The 21,534-nt window shown below is 38.7% G+C and overlaps 1 protein-coding gene across 2 annotated transcripts in view; it reads right to left on the bottom strand.

Moving 5' to 3' along the window:
* PPFIA3 (PPFI scaffold protein A3) overlaps nucleotides 1–21,534 on the bottom strand; it is a gene marked incomplete at its 3' end in the record, with an annotated part of 942,579 nt that overhangs the window by 153,861 nt on the left and 767,184 nt on the right. For both annotated transcript variants that reach the window (XM_077467171.1, XM_077467170.1), the window contains 2 exon segments: nucleotides 16,055–16,134; nucleotides 19,139–19,201. In XM_077467171.1, coding sequence (XP_077323297.1) covers nucleotides 16,055–16,134; nucleotides 19,139–19,201 — 143 coding nt within the window.

The raw sequence follows: 21,534 nt of genomic DNA, 5'->3' as shown, positions 1-21,534 counted from the left end.
AAAATGAGTCCATCTTCCTAAGACACTAGCAAAGAAAGATATGCTGGAAGTAGGTGGGGCTATACCCTGGGCTGGCTTTTTTTGCTTGCGAGTGTCCAGTCCTCCTGAAGGCAGCAATATAATGCTAAGGTTTAAGCTTCTTTGTGTCCTCTATTGGAGGAGAAGAAATTGGGATGTGTAGATTTGCATCCTTGATATCCACAAGACCAAAGAGTCCCTTCAGAAAAGAAAACATCAAAAAAGCAGATTCCATTTTGATCATTTATGAGTGGACAAAACTGTTCAGGGATTTCAAGCCTAAGTCCTGTTTAAGCCCCTTTCATGATTAGAAAGAGTAAAGATAATTAATGAAAAAACCTAAAACCTCTCTGAGCAGGGAACCATAATGATAACAACCCAGTCTTTTAACCTAAAGAGCTTAGTGAAAATCTTCAATGTTGTAAGAAATCTGTCCATTTTAAAGCCAGAAATTGAAGAGGAGGCAGGGGCTAATTCTATTTTGAAACCTTTAGAATTACCTTTTAAACTCAGGCATTGGAGATTGGATTTTTCTAAATGTTCACAAAGTCCTAACTTCCCTCACTAAACAAGAAAGTTGTGGGCAAATCTTATGCTGCAGCATTTTATTTCTCAGTGGACTTTGCATTCTTGGTGTACCAGGATCTGGAGGGACATAAGGAACACAAAGGATACAAGAAGGAGGAAGCAGTTATGTGTGAATGATCCTCACCTTTTTTGCACCTAAGGAAGGTGGATACTTTTATCATAAGTGATGATCTTGATGGGCCCATCCAGCCAAGTACTAAAGATAAACCCAAAAAATAATTGTATGCTAACAAATAAAAAAATAAAAAAATAGATAATATCAATCAACCCCTTCATACGGCAAATATAAAATGAATCAAATAAATGAAATTAATGAGATTAGAGGACTGCCGCAACCCAACACCTATCTGGGCGTAAGATATAATAAAGCTATAAAAAAAATTAGAGTGCGCTGTCCCTTTAAATAAATAATATTAAATGTAATACATATAATTTAAATTCATATAAATTATTCTAAAATACTGTGCTAAATCAATAATGTAATAAACATATAAACTTCATATACAGTGCATAAATTATGAAAAAAGAGAAAGTCCAAAGTGCAAAAATATTTCCTAATGTCCAATCCTCCACACTCTTCTATTTCTATGTTGATATCTTGAGCAGACCACACCACCAAAGAAAAAATGCCACCGAAGCCTCTTCACCACAAAGAGTTAATGAGCTCCTTAGCAGATTGCTAGATCTCACACAGAGCTCAAAGAACACCTTGGTGCTCAGCAGCCAAATAAACTCTGATCCAGAAGATAATACTCTTTGTTCCCAAATCAGTTCACTCAACAGAGGATATTAAGGTGCAAAGGAGGCCAACATAGTATGGTTTCCAGGAAGCCATTTAATAAAATAGTAAAATCACACTTACAAGAAATATGAATTCAAACAGCATGTAGTTCTATACACAGGCATCTTTCCGAGTTTCTACCGTGCGTGCGGACTGAAATCACGTGAGGCCCCGCCCAAAACATTTCTCCATAACAAGCATCATCAGGGAAACCGAGGTTCAAAACTAAAGAGATGGGCTCCCACAAAAAACAAAGTCAACAAGGACTTCTTGAATGTCTGCCTCCAATCCAGCATTTTAGCCAGAGCTGCTCCCTTTTCTACTGCACCACTAACTTATATCTGCACTTCAGGGAGCAGGTCTTCTAATATCCTGGCTGCCACATCTGACACATGCAGGAGAGGAGTGTAATATGTACAGCTTCGACTCCCTATATACTGCCACCTCACTTTCTACCTGGAAGCATAGTCTGACATCCACACTGATCCCAGCGCTCTATTTGTCTATTTGTTCAGTCTCTGTTTCACCATATGAATCATGCATACCAGCAATACTCTTTGTGAATCTACTGAAGCAGACCTCAAGACACTGGCTCTTTGCAAAGAGGGGATTCTCAAAAAAGACAAAGATGAGATTCTGAACCTGACAAATCTTGATGCCAAAGCACTCTCTCTGGAGAATAATGCCACCTCTATAGATGCACTTGTCACAGGCCTGGAAGCAGCACAAAAAGACCAGCAAAGGAGACTCAAGTGGACAAGGAACACTGCAACCGCCACAGTAAAATATGGCCTTAAAGCATTCCTTAAGCTACTGCTGGCTTGGCCCTCAATAACAGTCACAGCAATCCTCAACCCCCTCCTATAGACAAATCTCTTGCATCTGAGCCTGAATTAGACACAGGTTCCTGTGACTCTAGAGAAGCCAATTCTGGAGATGTCATTTGTTGCATCTTCTTACACAGAATCAAAGAGAAAATACCAAGACTAGCATGGCAAAAAAGACAATTTGAAGGGGCCAGATATTTTCTATGTGCAACTTCCTGTTTAGGCATACGAAATTGACAACTCATGTCTTTATCCCTCACTTGCAGAAGTAAGCAGAAAGTGTTTGGTCTGAAGGCGCCAGACTGCTACTGCTGCTTTTAGTAACCTACTCTCTGCTACTGTATACTGATTTATAATATTGCTTTTGGAGTCAATCCTCTAATGAGCTGTCTGTAGTATACTCTCTTCAATAGCACTAGATATAATCTGTGTTACTTTTACTGCATCTTCTGACATGATGCAAACTGCCTAGGCAAGTGCCTAACCATCAGAATGTTAACTCCTTTGAATCTTTGAATCCCTGAGGAGACCATTACAAATAGATATGGGGCCCCATGTTACCACCTTGTCTGGAAAGGCTTTTCTGCTATCTCCTGAACTTGGTAATATACAGTGTGTAAAATAAGTATTAAACGTGTAACAATTTTTCTAGGTAAATATATTTTTATAGGCGCTATTGACATGAAATTTTCACCACATGTCGTTAACAACCTATGCAATCCATACATACAAATAAACCAAAACAAATAAGTTCAGAAATTAAATTATGTGTAAAAAAAATGGAATGACAAAAGGTAAAAAAGTAATAGAACACATTAACTGAAATGTATTCAATACTTTGTACAAAATCCTTTGTTGTAATGACAGCTTCAAGACGCCTCCTGTATGGAGAAACTAGTTGCATGCATTGCTTAGTTGTGATTTTGACCCATTCTTCCACACAGTCTTCAAATCTTGAAGGTTCTGTGGGCCTTTTCTGTGAACTTTGATCTTCTGTTCTTTCCTTAGATTTTCTATTGGATTCAAGTCGGGTGATTGGCTGGGCAATTCTAGCAGCATTATTTCACTTTCTTTGGAACCATTTGAGAGTTTTCTTGGCTTTGTTTTTGGGATTATTGTCATGCTGAAATTTCCAATCTCATTTCATCTTCATCATCCTGGTAGATGGCAGCAGATTTGTATTATTCAGCCTCCCTTCAATATGAAGTTTGCCAGTACTGTATGCTGAAAAACAGCCCCACACCATGATGTTACCACCTCCAAATTTCACTATTGGTATGGTGTTTTTGGGGTGATGTGAAGTGCCATTTGACCTCCAAACACGGTGTGTATTATAGACACGTGCATAAGAAAAAAAAATATTTTGTTTCATTTTGATCAGTTAATCTAGTTATTTTGTTTAGTTCAAGTCGATTCATTAAATTTGTATTTGGAAATCGTATTCGGAATTCGTATTCGGAATTTTCAAATTTTCCTCGAATTTACTTATTTTTTGATTTCAAACATTCAAATCGATAAATTTTCGAATCGGTCGAAACATAAATATTATATTGATTTCAGATTTGAATGCAGCGAAGTGAACTCACAAAAAGAAAAATCTTCATCAAATGATTACAATGGGGTTGATTTACTAAAGGCAAATCCAGTCGTTGTAGATCTGAAGGGAAGATCTGAAATTAGGGGAAGCTCTGCTGATTTTTATCATCCAATCATGTGCAAGCTAAAATGCTGTTTTTTAATTTTCCTTGCATGTACCCCTCAGATCTACAGCGACTGCACTTCCAAGCGCAGCTGTAGTGCAAAGTGGATTTACCTTTAATAAATAACCGCCAATGACTCTTTAAATTACCTTTGGCTTAACAAAAACAGCATTATTTCGAACTGGTACTCTAACACACACAGTCTTTGATTTCAGCAATATGTGTACAGTTAGAATTAGACTGGAGTTCAGTATAAAATTCGATCCGAATTTCAGGACGAATTTCCAGAATTTGGACGAATTTCACTACGTTATTCAGAGCATTCAGTAAAATTAGTTTATATTGTAATTCAGGTATTTGGATATATCCGAATAACTAAAAATTTGTCCGAATATTAATTTGGAATGAAACGGACCGCACATGTCTAGTGCATTACGGCATCCAATTGTACCTGCTAATTCCAGGTCTTTCTGAAGCTCTCCACAAGTGTTCCTTGGCTGTTGGACAACTCTTCTGATAATTCTTTTCACTCCTCTGTCGGAAATCTTGTGAGGAGCACTTGGTTGTGGCCGGTTTATGGTGAAATTATGTGCTTTCCCCCAGATCCATACTAGGCCCTTTGAGTCTGGTATGGATCTTGAAAGGGAACCCCACGCCAAGATGGAAAAAAAATTGTGTGCGCCCCTCCCCCCAAGACAAACATCAAGTGGACCAAACAAAAAGTACTACCTGAAAAGTAATATTCTGGACAATATGTATGCCCACCATAAACTCCTCCACTTAAAATAACCGAATGAGGTTTTAATCAGAAACCAAATCCAAATTATCCAAATATTTCTGAAGTACATATCTGCCATCTATATCATACAGCATTCACTCACTGAATCTACACAAGGCAAATGCAATCCTTTCTAACATTACATTACTAAATATCCCAGAGACAATTCAAGATCTATTAAAAGTAGAGGCTAATGAGGTACTAGATACAATCAAATCATTCAAACGTAATCGACCAGGACCCAACTGGTTTCCTGCAACCTATTATAAAGGGTTCTCACATACCTTCAGCCAACATCTGGTCACTTCTTTCAATAGCTGGAACTAAGGGCTGCAAACCTTTAAACTCAAAAGACCAAGTTGACTTTGTACTGTAACTGGTCACTAAGCCAAGTGATAGTATCTGCAGATGATTATAATTATAGATTACAACTATATGAATTCTGTAAACAAGTTTCAAAATGGATGTCACACACAAAAAAAAAAAAGCCTTCTACTCTCCCTTATGAGACTTATTCCATATTTTACAGAAATCTGTAAAAATGTTATATTCTTCTTTTGTGCTCTATATCATAACTTACTGGTATTCATAAACTACTAAGCCTACCAGCGATCTACCTGCTTTCCCATCCTCTATGGTGCGTGTCAGAGTTGCCCACTCTCCACACTTCTATTCATGCTGACAACAGAACTGCTCAGCATATTTATTAAACACCCTGATATCACAGATATCACAATCAACATTGCTGGCTACCACCACAAGCAGTGTCTCATTGCCAAAGGCCTAATAACAGTAATTGTGAATGCTGCTATCCTAATACCTAAACTACTTTTTATAATGAAAGAATTTTCAGGCTATACATCAATAGGCAAAAATATCACTACCTCATATAAACTCTCCAAGACCCTTCAGGCATCGTTTGAGTTCTCTTGGACCCCTAACCATCTTCCTTAACTATGGAAAAATGCTTATCAACCTCCTAGGACTCCCTATCCTAAATAATTTACCCATCACTAACTCAAAAATTCACCAACCAGGTGACCAAATAGGAAATATACCCAATTAAATTTTAAAAAAAAAATAGCTGCACTGTACTTTTCTATTTTCTCTGTGAAAATATTCTCCCATACACTGACTCCTGCAAAAGAAAAATCCCTACTTCATAGGGGCATCCAAGACAACAAGATCGCCCAATGCATCCTTCCACAAGCCAAAACTCCAAGGAGGCCTCCGTCTTTCAGGTTACTACCACATGGCCCAAATCTACCAATCAAAGCGGAACTACACTACATCTGAGCACCACAAAGCAAAAAACGCAATTTAATTATTTTTAATATTCAAAGCAATCTCCCTATCCATTCATGTCTCCAAGCTTTATTTTGCTGAGAAATCACTTTAAAAAACACACACAGCTAGCATGTCTGGCCCTAGAGTAAGGACAGATGATTGATATAGCATTTACTTCCTGGAATCCATCTGCCCTTAGCTCAGGCATGCAGGTGGGAGCGTATGCATAGCTGAGAAAACCCCTCCTGAAGACTGCTAGGATATATGACATCAATTGCCTAGGCCTGTAAACCAGGAAGCAACTGAAGAAACTGAATACAAAAAAATATATATATAAATATAATATACCTTCCCATCTATTTACTAATGCTAGCAGCATAAGGATTAAAAATGGCCAATGTTGATTGAGAGAGCAAAGTTCTTCTTTAACCCTAATACATCTCACCATAACTGTATCCATTCTGGGTCAATCTGGAAGCCTACTCATTGCCACAGACACACATTAATAATTTATATCTCTATCCAACTCACAGGACATGCCTCCTCAACCCAATTCTATCCTATTCCATAATAGTTTGCAGTGCTGTAAAATATTCTCACAAACTAATGTCTGCCCACTTGTTCCTAAACCTCAAGATGCAAAAGCTATCCTTTACAGAAGAAACAGAGCTCAGTCATGGCTAAACAAGAAAAGAAGGGGGCAGGGGGTGATGATGGTAATAACTTGTCCTAGGTGCTAAGAGTGAGGTTCAGGACAAAGCACTGTAATAGGTGCAGACATGAAAAGGATCATGTAATGTGACCTATCTAGAGATGAGAGGTACAGAATATAGAATCCAGTACTCAGAAGACATCTCCAGGTGTGCCCTAAAGAGACATGGCCTTGTAGGATTGTCACAGGGAGATTCACTGGCAGGCTGACTAGGATAACCTATGCTTAATGGCTGAACTGGAGAGACTCTCAAGATTAGAAGGCGCGGGTCCCAATCTACCTGCAGCTGATTATTAAAGAGAAAAGATCTCAGGAAAGATGAATGCAAATATGCTGAGAGAGATGTTCATTCTTCTAAAGACACTAGGTAAAACTGAAACATGGTTGCGGAGGGAAGAGTTATAGTCCCTTGGAACAGCCTATATTTTATTTTCTCATTCAATAATTTTTATTGAAGTTTACATACACAAAAGCAAAAAGTAAATAAATGCATAAATGTAAATATGGGATACAAATAATGCATAAACAATCAGATAATTGTGCAAAAACTACGAGATCAGAGTATAATTAAGTAACACACTGTATAATAAAGTGATAAAATAAAAGGAAAAACAGAGAAAAACAGGAATGAGCACCCCTCCAGACCACCCATCCACCCCTAAAGGGCTCAAACTGTGGACGTGTGGGGGCATGTAGGTCTTATGATGAGGAGTTCTCATCATATAAAGGATAAATTACATATAAACCACAAAAGGAAAATAGATTGTATAGTAATATACTAAATTACTATGAAATTTAGTTCAAAAGGAATTATGTTATATAATCTCATAATTGTATGAGTTGGGTTAAATCATATTTGTGAATCCCATATATGTATGATATATAAAGAAAAACATGATGAAGAGAAAAAAAATTGGAAGAAAGGAAGAGCTAAGTAAAAACAATGCGAGCACTAGTATCCCTAAAGTGAGTAGAAAGGAATATATCATCGTAACATGCCGACCTATAAGAGAGCATCTTGAAAGGAAAACAAAGAGAAGAGAGAAAAAAAAGAAAGAGAAAAAAGACAAAGGAGGAAAAGTCTCCCATGGTGGTAGCCCAACCTACAACAAAAAAATGTATATAAAGGTAAGTAAGGTAAGAGAATTATTAAGGCAACAATAATGATTGTTTAAAATCAGAAGATAGGAAATGCTTGGTCCAAGGTTGCCAGATTTTGCTAAATTTTTTCATATTTTGGTCTTCAATAGACATCATTTTAGCAAAGATTAGGGCTCTATGTATTCTATGTTTGGCTTCAGCGACAATTAAGGATTGAGATTTCCATGCCTTAGCTATAGTTTGCTTGGCTGCCGTAGTGAGGTGAATGAGTAATTGAAATTGAGTGTGGGTGAGATTAGCTGGTTTAAGATTAAGGAGAGCTATGGCAGATTCTGGAGGAAACCTACAACAAAAAAATGTATATAAAGGTAAGTAAGGTAAGAGAATTAATAAGGCAACAATAATGATTGTTTAAAATCAGAAGATAGGAAATGCTTGGTCCAAGGTTGCCAGATTTTGCTAAATTTTTTCATATTTTGGTCTTCAATAGACGTCATTTTAGCAAAGATTAGGGCTCTATGTATTCTATGTTTGGCTTCAGCCACAATTAAGGATTGAGATTTCCATGCCTTAGCTATAGTTTGCTTGGCTGCCGTAGTGAGGTGAATGAGTAATTGAAATTGAGTGTGGGTGAGATTAGCTGGTTTAAGATTAAGGAGAGCTATGGCAGGATCTGGAGGAATGGATGTTTTCAAGACTTTAGAGGCCATATCAAAAATCTTTGTTCAAAATTTGGCATAACCACTAGATATGAAATTGAGTACCTGGTACTGAGCAGCCTCGGAAGTATTGGGATATGTCGGGAGAAATTTAGCTATTCTAGCTGGTACTAAATACCAACGTGCTAGAACTTTAAAACTAGTTTCCAATGCATATCAATTCTGAGAGGAAGTTTTGGTAGCCATCCAGATACTGGACCAGTCGTCAATATCAAATACTTGATTCATATCCTGCGACCATTTGGCAGCATAGTAGCATAGTGTTTCACCAGGAATAGTAGTAAGTTGCTGGTATAAAAGTGAAATTAGCCCTTTGATGTGTGGATCACTTGTACAGATACGTTCGAATTGTGACAATTGGTTGAGAGGTGAGCCTGTTGTAAGAAAGGGTGTGTAAACGTTCTTAATTTGTAAGTATCGAAAGAGTTCAGAACTAAGGAGCCCAAATGTTTCACATAATGTAGGGAATGTATAAATAGCATTGATAGAGACTATTTTATGTAGCTGATCCAATTTAGACCATGCTGCAAATGACTTGTCATTTGTTGAGATGTTGATTTAGGTATGCAAGGTTTCGTGGTGCCCCATATAAATGTCATAACTCAGTGTTGTGTAAGTCTGAAGAAATATGATAGTATTGGAATAGGAAGTACTCTAAATAAATAAAAGAATTTGGTAATATCGACATCTTTATAGCATTAATTCTTCCTAACCAAGACAACGAAAGAGAAGACCACTGTTTCATCAAACATGTGGTTTGTTTCAAAATCGGTAGATAATTTTCTGCAAACAAGTCTGGTACAGAGGTCGTGAATTGGACACCTAGGTATGGGAGTTGATGAGTTACCCAATTAAAAGGTAAAGAGGTTTGTTGAAGTTCAGATTGTGATAAAGAGACATTCAGTGCATTCGATTTGGTAGGATTGACATAAAGTCAAGAAATATGGGAAAATTTTTCTAATAAACTAAGCAGATTTGGGGCAGACACATGAGGGTGAGTTAGAAAGAGAAGAATATCGTCTGCAAAGAGACATAATTTATGTTGATATCCACCGATTTCCTCTCCCTTGATGTCTGGATGGGATCTGATTAATTGTGCTAAAGCTTCTATAAGTAGGGCAAAAAGTAGTGGGGATAAGGGACAACCCTGTCTCATGCCTCTCCTAATATCCATCATAGTTGTTTTTTAGCCAGCATATTTAAAATATGCCTGCAGGTTATCATACAAGGAAGAGACCCAGGTCATAAAATGTTTTCCAAATCCCTATTTATTAAGAATATATTGCATATATGGCCACATGACAGAATCAAATGCCTTCCTAATATCCAGTGATAGGAGGCATGTCAGGATTCATCTGGTTTTAGCTGCATAGGATAGAAAGAGTGTTCTTCTGATATTGTCACCTGCTTGCCGTGTGGGCATGAAACCCGTCTGGTCAGGATGGATCAGTTTGCCTATAATAGTATTCAATCTAGTCGCTATAATCTTGGCTAGTAATTTAATGTCCGGGTTTAGATGGGAAATAGGACGCAATTGGTGCAAGAGGTGGTTTGGGAATCATGGATATTATAGAGGTCAACGTTTCTGTGCTAAATCTATGTCCATCTAGTAAAGAATTGAAAGCTCTAGTTAATATAAGAATTAAGATAGCTGCAAATTGTTTAAAATATGATGCAGAGAACCCATCTGCATTTTGTATAGTTTTAATGCTTTTATAGCGTTTTGTACTTCCAATGTAGTGATGGGACTCATGCTGTTCCCATTCAAGGGTAGGGAGCATGATGTCGGAGAACAATGTATCTGCCTTTGTCTCGTCAAAATATTGAGCAGGATAATACAATTTAGCCAGTTTAGAACAAAACACCTCTAAAATTTGAATTGGGTTACTAGTATAAGCATCATGTGATGTCTTTAATCTAATAGATGTCTTTGGGTTATAAAACCCCTTAAGGCTACGTGCCAAAGAGGTGCCTGATTTGTTAGCCGTAAGATAGTGAATATGTTGACGTTTACATAATAGTTTATCTGCTGAGTCAGTTAAAAACAAGTCTAGGTCAAGACGGGCTTTTTCCAAATTCATATTAGTGATGACATTTGGGGAATACTGAAAAGCTAAGTGGCTTAAAATTGGCTTCTGGTTTTGAAAACTGAATTTTACGTTCTTTTTTGAGAAAAGAAGCCTGTTGTATCAGTCTACCCCGACTGACAGCTTTGTGAGCTTCCCATGAAGTCAAGGCAGAAATATGGTTTGTGTCATTAAATGAGAAGTAATCAGTGAGTGTTACTTCAATCTTCAATTTGTGGGATGGATGGACCAGCGTACAATCATTGATACGCCAGGTAGAGTCATGAGATCTAGGGATTGGAGAAGCCATAGTGGTGTAGATCGCACAGTGATCTGTCCATGGATAAGGGATAATTTTAGAGGAAATTATCTAAGGGAGCATGCTAGATAGGACAAGGATATGGTCTATACATGAAAATGATTTATGTGGATAAGAGTAATGTGTGTAACACCTACTCGTTGGGTTAAGTTCACGCCATGTGTCAACTAGACTATGTGTATTAAGTAGATGTTGGAAGGTTAGTTTATTAGAACTGTTATTTGCGGTTGGTGGGGATTTGTCAGGGAAAGGGAAAACAATCTCACTGGAATCCCCACATTATACAACAGTTCCAAATTTATGTTTTTCAACAACTTGGAAAAGATGTGATAAAAAGGCAGCTGGACGTTTATTTGGGGCATAATAAGAAACTATTGTGACTGCACAGAAATCAGAAATATATCCTGATAGCAAAATGTATCTACCCTCAGGATCATTGAGCTGTGAGGCAAGTGTAAACGGCATAGTACGATGGAAACCAATAAGGGTTCTACGTTGCTTAGTTGTGGCTGAGGCAGTGTAAAATTGTGACAGATAATATGTGCTTTCTTTGCTGCGAATGAACGCATTTCTTTGGTAAACTTATGCGGGATATTGAAGCCCTGTACGTTTAAGGATAAAATATTTATAGGTGTCATAACTTATCCAGGAAAATAACTATTATAAAAGAAGTAAAACCCATGATGTGAGTCAGGACTACCATCAGGAGAAAGAGGAGAAAAGAGAAAAAATTGAGAAGTAGTAATTAAAATAAAATTGAGCAACCCCATTAAGGGAATACAATGTTAATATGTAATAACATAACCATAGGGTGTGGGAGCATCTTATGGGAGTATCAAGAAGTCCCCCAGAGGCTCCGGAGCCACACTCAGAGGTCTGAGGTTGACAAGGAGGGCGGCAAGAAGTTCCTAAGAGAGGAACATCACCGGAGAACCACAAAAACATTTTCAATGATTAAAAAAAACATTTAACTATAACTTTAAATGTATAAGTAATATGATTATAATACCCTAGCCAATTCCAACCATGAAACTGGTCAACCAAGGAGGAAAAAGGAGAAAAAAAAAAGAAAAAAAAAATGACTGTAGGGATCAATGAGGCCCACGAATCTGATAAAAGCAATATTTTAAAACAATGAAGCTTCAAATCGATTCGGAACCTGAATAAGTAATTGCAAAAGGACACAAGACTGAAGTTCCTGGATAGGCTGGAAAAAGTTAATATAATTAATGCAGTCTCAAGTAAATAAGCCTAAGATTAACCACTTAAGGACCGCCTCCTGCACATATACGTCGGCAGAATGGCACGGTTCGTTGCTCTATAAGTGCCTAGCCGTGGGTCGAAAGCGCACCACCGGCGGCGCGCTCCCGACCCGGTCCTGAGCTCCGTGGCCGTGGGACCAGCGGACCTGATTGCTGCTGGTATCCTGTGATCGGGTCACAGAGCTGAAGAACAAGGAGAGATCCGTGTAAACAAACCTCTCCCCGTGCTTCCTACTGTGGCTGTCACCGATTGTCTATTCGCTGTTATAGGGAAAGACGATCAGTGACGTCACATGCCAGGCCACGCCCCCCTACAATAATAAAAACACATAACGTCATACATAACCCATCCTCGCCCCCTAGTGGTTAACTCCTTTACTGCCAGTGTCATTTACACAGGAATCAGTGCATTTAAAATAGCACTGATTGCTGTATAAATGACAATGGTCCCAAAAATGTCCGATATGTCTGCCATAATCGCAGTCGCAGTCACAATAAAAATCGCTGATCGCCAGCATTACTAGCAAAAAAATAAATAAAAATGCTATAAAACTATCCCCTATTTTGTAAACGCTATAACTTTTGCGCAAACCAATCAATTGCTAATTGCGATTTTTTTTACCAAAAATATGTAGAAAAATACGTATCGACCTAAACTGAGGAAAAAAAATGTTTTTTTTTATGTATTTTTTGGGGATATTTATTATAGCAAAAAGTAAAAAAATATTGTTTTTTTTTCAAAATTGTCGCTCTATTTTTGTTTATAGCGAAAAAAATAAAAACCACAGAGGTGATCAAATACCACCAAAAGAAAGCTCTAGTTGTGAGAAAAAAAGGACGCCAATTTTGCTTGGGAGCCACGTCGCACGACCGTGCAATTGTCAGTTAAAGCGACGCAGTGGCGAATCGCAAAAAGGGTCCTGGTCCTTTGGCTAAAAATTGGTCCAGGGCTTAAGTGGTTAATACATTGCCAGAAGCATGGAATATCATTCAGTAGAGTCAGCAGGAAGACTGTAATGTGAGGCATATGTATTTAGTTTCAAGATGTGTAAAACGGAGTGAAAACGGAAACCCCCAGTGTTATGCCACTTGGTTTTGTTGAAGCAATTGCAATTGGGGTTTGAGTGCATGTCTCCTAGCCACCGTGAGTGGGGAAGAGATCCGTGAATAGCTGGTTTGTGTGACCCTGAAAATTGAGAGTCTTTTTCTCTAGCTGCTGCAAGCAATTGCTCTTTAGTACGGTAATAATGAAACTTAGCCATTATGTCCCTAGGAGGACCATTAGGTTTATGCGGGGCTAAGGCTCTGTGCACTCTATCCATTTCCAGTCTCTCTACAGGGATGCCAGGCTGCAATTCCTGAAAGAGTGCAGTCATGGAGGCTTGTAAATCAAGTATAGATTCAGGTATTCCTCTGACTCGCAAGTTAGAACGATGATCCCTATTTTCTTGATCTTCTAAATGGGATTGGAATATTCTCTTCTTTGAGATTTTCAATGTCAAAAATATGATGCGGTGTATGATTTTCTATTTCATCTACGTGAACCTCCAGTTCAGCTGTTCTTTGCCCCAATTCTCTTATCTCTTTTGTCAGTTTGTCAGTTATATGGTCAAACGTTTGTTTCAGGGCTTTCTGTCAGCCTACATTTTATTTTGTCTAGCATTTTTTTTCTCTGTGTGCAGCAATATAAACCATAGTAAAAGATTTGTGTGTATCCAAATCTGGGGGTCCAGCATGATGCTGAACCAAAGATTTGGCAGCTGGGTTTTTCAGTTTCAAAGTCTGGATCCAGCAGACCTAGAGAGTAAAATCCTGTTTCTGCAGGACACTAAGCTAAATGAGCTTGTTCAGTATATGCAGAGGTATAGCCATGAGATGGGGCTGTGCTTTTGGGATTGTCTAGTATATTATATACCAGGATATATACTATACCCAGGAATTGAAAGCTAGATTCTCTGTAAATATTCCTTATCTTCAAAACAGATACAGTCTTTAGTTGTAAAAAAAAAATTCCAATAAATTTGCATTGTATTTTAGAATAAACCTGATTAAATGTTAACAATGGTAACGATATTGCTAGGCTGGATAAATAAGTAATAAAAAGGCTGAACTATCTTCCTAGGGAAAGAAAATTATGTTAATTTCTCTGCCAGCCATGTGACAAAAAGCCAAAGCATCTAGTTGTAAGATCAGAAAGAAAGAGAAAGAAGTATTGCAATTTGCAAAAAAAAAAAAACACTTTATTTTAATCACAGTAATGTGTATACTAATTGTCATATAAAGGTATTAAAACCAATGACAACCTAGATGACGAAAATGAAATCTAATAACTTTTTTTAAGTTAATAAAAATCTATGCAATGTCTTTCTGATAAATAAAATTGAACACAATAGAAATTGAGCTCTTGGGTTTAATGATAGAAAAGAAGAGTCAATGGTGACCACTTTTCAAAAACGGAGAGCAGGAAATATGCTCCTTCATGCAACCAGCCATTATCCTTTTACCACAATATGAGGGATTCCTATTGGCCATATTTTGCGTATACATTGTCACTGTGCAGACGAAAAAGAATTTGAAAAGTAGGCAAGCAAATTTAAGGTGAGATTCTTAGACAATTTATAGCTATAGAAGAATAAGAAGAGGAATGAACAGGGCCAAGATGTAAACTAATGTACATTGGAAAAACAAAGACACCTTTAAAATCCCAAGTTCACCTTTCTGACAAAAAATAATTAAAAACACATATTTTTTGCAGGGTAAAAAAAAAATGTGCATTTATTATTTTTTTCCCAGGGGCCTGCAGGGCATTGCACCTGTGATCAGTGGATAGCAGGTGCAATGGTAGGCTCCCACACACTGTCCCTCCAGTTTTTTTTTTTTAGCCAAACCTCCGTATGGGCTGTCTGTTAGAAAGCTAGAGAAAGTGTGAATGGACGATGAGGGCACTCATTAGCACCCTCACAGTCAATTGAAAACTACAAGCCATCTGCCATGTTGGAAGAGGGTACATGCAGTTTATTTATTCATAGATCACTTTGAATGAAGCATAAGACTTCGGGTGTGGGAGAGAGGAACCCCCTGTTGCTGAGGCTGTCTGAATACAACAGCTGGTAGGAGAGATTCTTTCATCCACACAGGAGGAATCCATTTAATCTATGTGTGTATGGCTAGCTTAAGTACTAGCTAGCTAAGTACCCAATAATCATACAAAAAATTGTATAATAATAATCATATCAGCAGAAATACTTTTTCCTGTCTACAAATACTGTAAATGTATGTAAATAAAGAAAGTAACTATTGAGAAATAAACTTTTGGGAGTGTGGTGATTGATTGGAATAGTATAGCAGTGGCAAGTTGGAGCCTGTCTGTTCCTGGCACCCAATACCCAGGACACGCTGTCCAACTTTAATTTTTTTTCCAAGGATCCATTTGGGTTTAAAAATACAGGCATATTAACATACATGCAAGTGCATTATAAAGTGTTTTTCATGTGTTGCAGACTATATGTTTATGTTCTGGATATGGTTAACTACATTTAGTTGAACTGTAGGTGAACAAGGGCACACATGCAATAAGACACAAGCTATAATGCAATTAATTATGCATTTAATTATGCACTTATTTAATTACTTCATTAAAACACTTAGGAGTCTATTTACCAATATCTACACATTTTCACATAAGAGTCAATTAGAAAAATGTGTGAATCTTGGGTCAAAGTTTTATAAATCTTGGTGAAAACAATGATGAACAGACCCCTTAAAAATGAGTTACAAACTCTTTTTACAAAATAAAACACTAGGTTACTGGTCCTTTCAAATGCTTCCTACAGTTGTAATTAACTAACAGATTCCTGTGTAGAGTAGCACTATTTCCAAATGACTTAGGAGTTCACCTTGAGTAGGTAGATGAGGGTCGACCCCGCAGCTGGTCTATCTCTAACTGCATGCGTTCAATCTCAGCCATTAGTTGCTCCTACAGGAGAAATACAAAGTGATTACTGCAGCTATTTAAAATTTGATAAAGACAGGTCAGACTCATGACTAAGGAAACCAGTTCACATTAGACATGTTTAAATAAGACCTTTATAAAAGGTAATCAAGGTAATTAAAATACATCTGAACAAAATATTTAAAACTATCTTCTACATAAGGTGGCAAAAATCCTTTAATAAAATAAACCCTGTAAAGGTTTTTTTTTAATAACAAACATGTTATACCTACCTCCTCTGTGCAAGGGTTTTGCACAGAGTGGCCCAGATCCCCCTCCTCTGGGATCCCCCAGTGGAGATCCTGGCTCATCCCTGCATTGAGTGCCCCCTCGGAGACGGGCATTCCAAGGAGACACACGTGCATGCGTGCTTCCGAGTCCTGCTGCTGCGTTCATTGACACAGACAGCGGGACTCAGCCCCCATCTCACATATCACTGGATTTGATTGACAGCAGTGGGAGCCAAAGGCTGCGCTGCTATCAATCTATCCAATGAGGACCCTAGACAGTGGCTGAAGCTGCTGTGCTTGTCCCCCATCAATGGAACGATTGGGCAGGGGCAGACTGACAACTCATGGGGCCCCCGGGCAATAGGAGATTATGGGGCCCCTAGGTAATCAGAGATTATGGGGCCACACAGTATACAATCACACAGTATACACAGACATGTTTCTATTGGCTGAGAAGGTAGTGGAGAGTTGGGGCAGCTATAATCTCAGGATTTTTAGACCAAAAGGATGTCAGTAAGGGACATTTCAGAGACAGATGTAAAAAAAACCCACAAATTTTAACATACTGTCCCTGGTTTTACAGAGGCTGGCAACCCTGATGGGGCCCCCTAGTGGCATGGGGCCCTTGGGCAGTGCCCGAGTGGCCCAATGGTCAGTCGGCCCCTGCGATCAGGTTCAGGTAAGTAAAAGGGGGGCACAGCTGCACTACAGAGAATGCATTAAGGTAAAAAAACCTTGAGGGTTTATATAACTACTGCCCTGTTCATTTACATAACAGCACTCACAACTCTAGAACAATGTCTAATATTGGCTACAGATATTTATTAACTGCCAGACATACAATGAGCCCATATATTTTATGTGACGGTTTCTCCCCTTAAATGAAGGCTAAACAGATTATGTGAAAAGTTTATAAGTTTTTAAAATATGTACAGTAAAGATGCAAACAAAAGGTCAGGGATCACAACATAAAATTTCAAGCAAAACATTCATCACGTGTTACCACAAAGGGAATTCTAAAGAAAATGAGTTGGTTACTACTTTTTAATGTTTGTTCTTTGAATAAAGAATAAACACCTCACAGAGGGTACATCATTCTTTCTCACAAAACCAACAGTAATCTGTCAGGTAAATGCATAGTTTTTATAAGCTGGAAATACATGACTCAAATTTGCAGCTCTTGGTGGCCCAATCTGTATTTTTGTTGAACACTGTTCAGCCGATCAGAACAGTGACTGCAATAAATCAGATGCAATCACTGTTTGGGTATTCAGCTGCTAAATACAATAGCCGGCAAGGGCGATTCCTTCACCCACACTGCTTAGTGTGTATGGAAGAATTAATTTGAGAAATCTAGACATGTACAGTATGTCTAAGCTTTACTCTTAAGTTTAAGAGCTTCTTCTTTCACATTCAAATCTCTGATATCTTCCTTTGCTTGTCCTGTCATGCACTGCCAGGTAGACATTAGATCAGCCTATCTCAACCAGGGTGCTGCCTGGGTTCTTCAGGGGTACTTTAGCAAAATGCCTAGAAAATTGCAAAGAAAAACAGTTGAACCAATCCTGCCTTATTTTACACAGAGTCACAGGTTGTTACTACCATTACTACTACATCATACAATACTGACCCTGTTCTGGGCCAATCACTTGCGTCCTACCTGCTGATGACCCCCACACAGAATTTTTGGTTTCCCCTGCCTATCCCCCAGTGCCTGGACAACTGTAGCTGCATAAAAGAGAGAAATTGAGGTAGAAAGCTGCTGTCTATGCACTACAACTGCGTTGAAGCTGTTCCCCTCAGCAAAGAATAGTGTTGCCACCTCATCCCTTTAAATCCAAACACATATGAATTACACAGGTTCTGAGGCTAATTTAATGCAGATAAGGCACCAAGTGAGTTTAATTACCATCTTAATCAACTATAGAACCTGTGTAATTAATATGCGTTTTGTTTTAAAGGGATGAGGTGGCAACTCTAACACGAACCTTGTCCAGCTCAGCATGGAAACTGGAAGCTAGAGAGAGATCACTCTAGTAGTGGTGTTTACTACAGTAATATCTAGCTGTCAGAGGGATCAGCCATGTATTGTATAAGCATCGTTCCACTGGTTCAAGTTAATTTAATGAAGTTATTTAACTTCTATACACAACACTGATCCCTAGCAGTGTACAGACTATATTAACCACTCTCCTGCTTGTTCTTAATTTTGATATTTGTGCAACTGACATTGCCAGGTGTCACAAAGAGATGTTGCTGGGGAACTCCATTAAAGTTCTGCTATGGGGCTCCATGAATTGTAGGGTCGCCAATTCAGCACACCAGAACACATGGCAATTCAAAGTTTTGTTTTCTTAGAATCCTAGACAGGAGAAGGTCTCTCACATTAGGTATTTTATTTTTAAGGTAGTTCAGGTTCTGCTGTCTTTATCTAAGTACATTAATTAAAAGGCATTATTATGTTAGAGACCTTTACTGGGAAGAGCAACTGCATAATTCTCATTACAATAATCAATACACTAAACTGAATGTGACCCTACAAGTCAATCTGTGTTGCATGCTGAGCAATTTTTCTCTTACAAAAAATTTCAGACACAGATGCTTCAAGCCAGTAAAAAGGGTGTTTAACGAATAGTCGAACACCTGCCTGTAGATAGCAATTCTATACATTTTGGAAGTAATGGCATTGCTGGAACATATTCAAGGCAACTTGTTTAGCTACAGATATATGCTGTGCCTAAGTATTCTTTCATACACACCTTGCTCAGAAGAAGTTCCTCCTGAAGTTTTTTCATGTTAGCTATCTCTTCCGAGAGAGTGTTCTGGCATAAAAGAAGCAAGCAAATGCAAGAAAAGAGAAAGGTTTAGATGCAAGCTTGAGAGAGAAAGATCAGATGGAGAGACAATAATGTCTCAGGAAATCTAAGTGAAATGTCAGATGGCTACAAGTCAGCAGCAACCAGTAATAAAAACCAGTGAAAGACTGAAATTTACTGCAGTTTCAATAGTAAGCCTTCTGAAAAACAAATCAGGTTATCAACTTATAGCTGTACCATAAACTGGTAGTTGCCTGGCTGTCTAGAGACCCTTTGGCTTTAAAGTAGGCCATACACTAGTAGAATTTTGTTGAAAAAGTATTTGTTAGATTTTCTGATTAGTAGGGTAAACTCATAATTAGTTTCAATTGTTGTGACAAGAACATTAGAAGGAGCTGGATAGAAATGTTTCTTCAATGGACAAATTCTAACTGTGAATCTGGTTTACATTTGGGAAAAATCATACATATTGTAATTAAACCGGTTTAATACAGCTGGGATTCCATTCAAATAGCAGGTCTAGATGAAATTGTAAATGCTTTCAAACTACATTAGTTGACTCAATCAGAAAGAAAGAATGTCATAACAAAACATTTTTTATGACCGTCACACACGTGTAACAAGTATAGAGGTCAGGTGTTCTGACTACACTGATCCTTCACTTGCTGCATTCTTCCTAGAGTGCTATGAGTAAGCACTGATTACGGTGCAAAACGCATCAGTTTTCCTGTACCCTGTTATTCCTTTTGCTGTGGATTTTTGATTTTGTTTTGATGTGACCCACATTGTTTCAATTAAAGATGGGATTTCAAGTCTTTTTTCAGTGTGCGGCTATCCAGAGTTTTGTCCTGCTTGTTTATTTTTCCTAGAGTGCTAGGTTATACCTAGGTTTTGCTCTAGTGTAGGTAAATTGTTTGGCTTGGCTGGCAGCCAAGCGTTTTTGAATCTGGGTCAGGGTGCATGATCCAGGGAGGCTGGATGACTCATCAGCATCACCTCTGGTCCCTCCCCCTACTTGCTGGAACCTTACAGAAGTTTCCTGAAGAAAGGGAGAGAGGTTAGGTGGAGTTGCCTGGTGTATCCCCAGCAAAGTTGAGTGGCAGGGGGTAGGCTCTCTTAAATACTCAGTCAGGACAGCAGGGGCAGTGTGGAGTTTGGAAGCTAGAGATGGAATGCTGAGGAGGCGGTTGGAGGCCCTTGAGGGGGTAGCCTCCTAGTCGGGGGGGTTACCTCGGGCCTGGGGCTTGGGTGCTGGAGGGATCCTCTCGAAAAAACACAGAGGAGTCCTTGTCCAGAGGCACAGGGGCAAAAGTGAGGACAGCAGGAGCCAGCAAGTACTTCCAGGAGATCTCCAGGGAGAAAACAGCCAGGTGGCTGGTAAATAAGACAGTCTGGGAGGACTGTGTGAAGTAGCCAGTAGGGCTAGGGAAAGGGGCAGCTACAGCTCATTGGGCTGGCAGTGCTTGAAGCGATGGTGCTGGGATCAGTAGCCACAGGAATGTAGCTGGACACTGGGACTACCTATAAAGGGCTGTTACTTGATCTGGCTGAGTGCCTTGCCAGATCACTTAATCGCTTGCCAACCAGCCGACATCATATTGCGGCAGGTCAGCTCGTTCTTGCGAATCGCCATAGCTGTACGTTAGTCCCTTTTAATAGCAATAGCAGGCGCGTGTGCCCACTGCACAGTGGGAGAGCTGATGCAAGTGGCCAGCGGCCGCGATGTCCGCTGGCCATCTGTGATTGGTCCACAGTGAGCTAGAATGGGGATCTGTCAATGTAAATAAACAGATCCCCGTTCTGACAGGGAAGTACAGAGTGATCGTCTGTTCCTAGTGATTAGGAATGGTGATCTCTTTGTACTCCTAGACAGTCCCCTCCCCAACAATTAGAAACACCTCCCAGGGAACACATTAACCCCTTGATCGCCCCCTAGTGTTAACCCCTTCCCTGCCAGTGTAATTTATACAGTAATCAGTGCATTTTTATAGCATTGATCACTGTATAAATGTCACTGTCCCAAAAAAGTGTCAAAAGTGTCCGATTTGTCTGCCGCAATCCCGCTAAAAATCACCGATCACCGTCATTACTAGTAAAAAAATAAATGAATAATAAAAATTCCATAAATCTATCCCTATTTTTTAGACACTATAACTTTTGTGCAAACCAATATACGCTTATTGCGATTTTTTACCAAAAATATGTAGAAGAATACATATTGGCCTAAACTGATGAAGAAATTTGTTTTTAAATTTTTTGGGGGTGATATTTATTATAGCAAAAAGTAAAAATAAAGTGACACAGTGCAGAATTGCAAAAAATGGCCTGGTCATTAAAGA

Source organism: Lithobates pipiens, unplaced genomic scaffold (assembly GCF_037356315.1).
Source record: "Lithobates pipiens isolate NorthernLeopardFrog02 unplaced genomic scaffold, aLitPip1_a1.2 Scaffold_48, whole genome shotgun sequence".
NCBI classification, from domain to species: Eukaryota; Metazoa; Chordata; class Amphibia; order Anura; family Ranidae; genus Lithobates; species Lithobates pipiens.
This window is presented reverse-complemented; position numbering and strand designations above follow the sequence as displayed.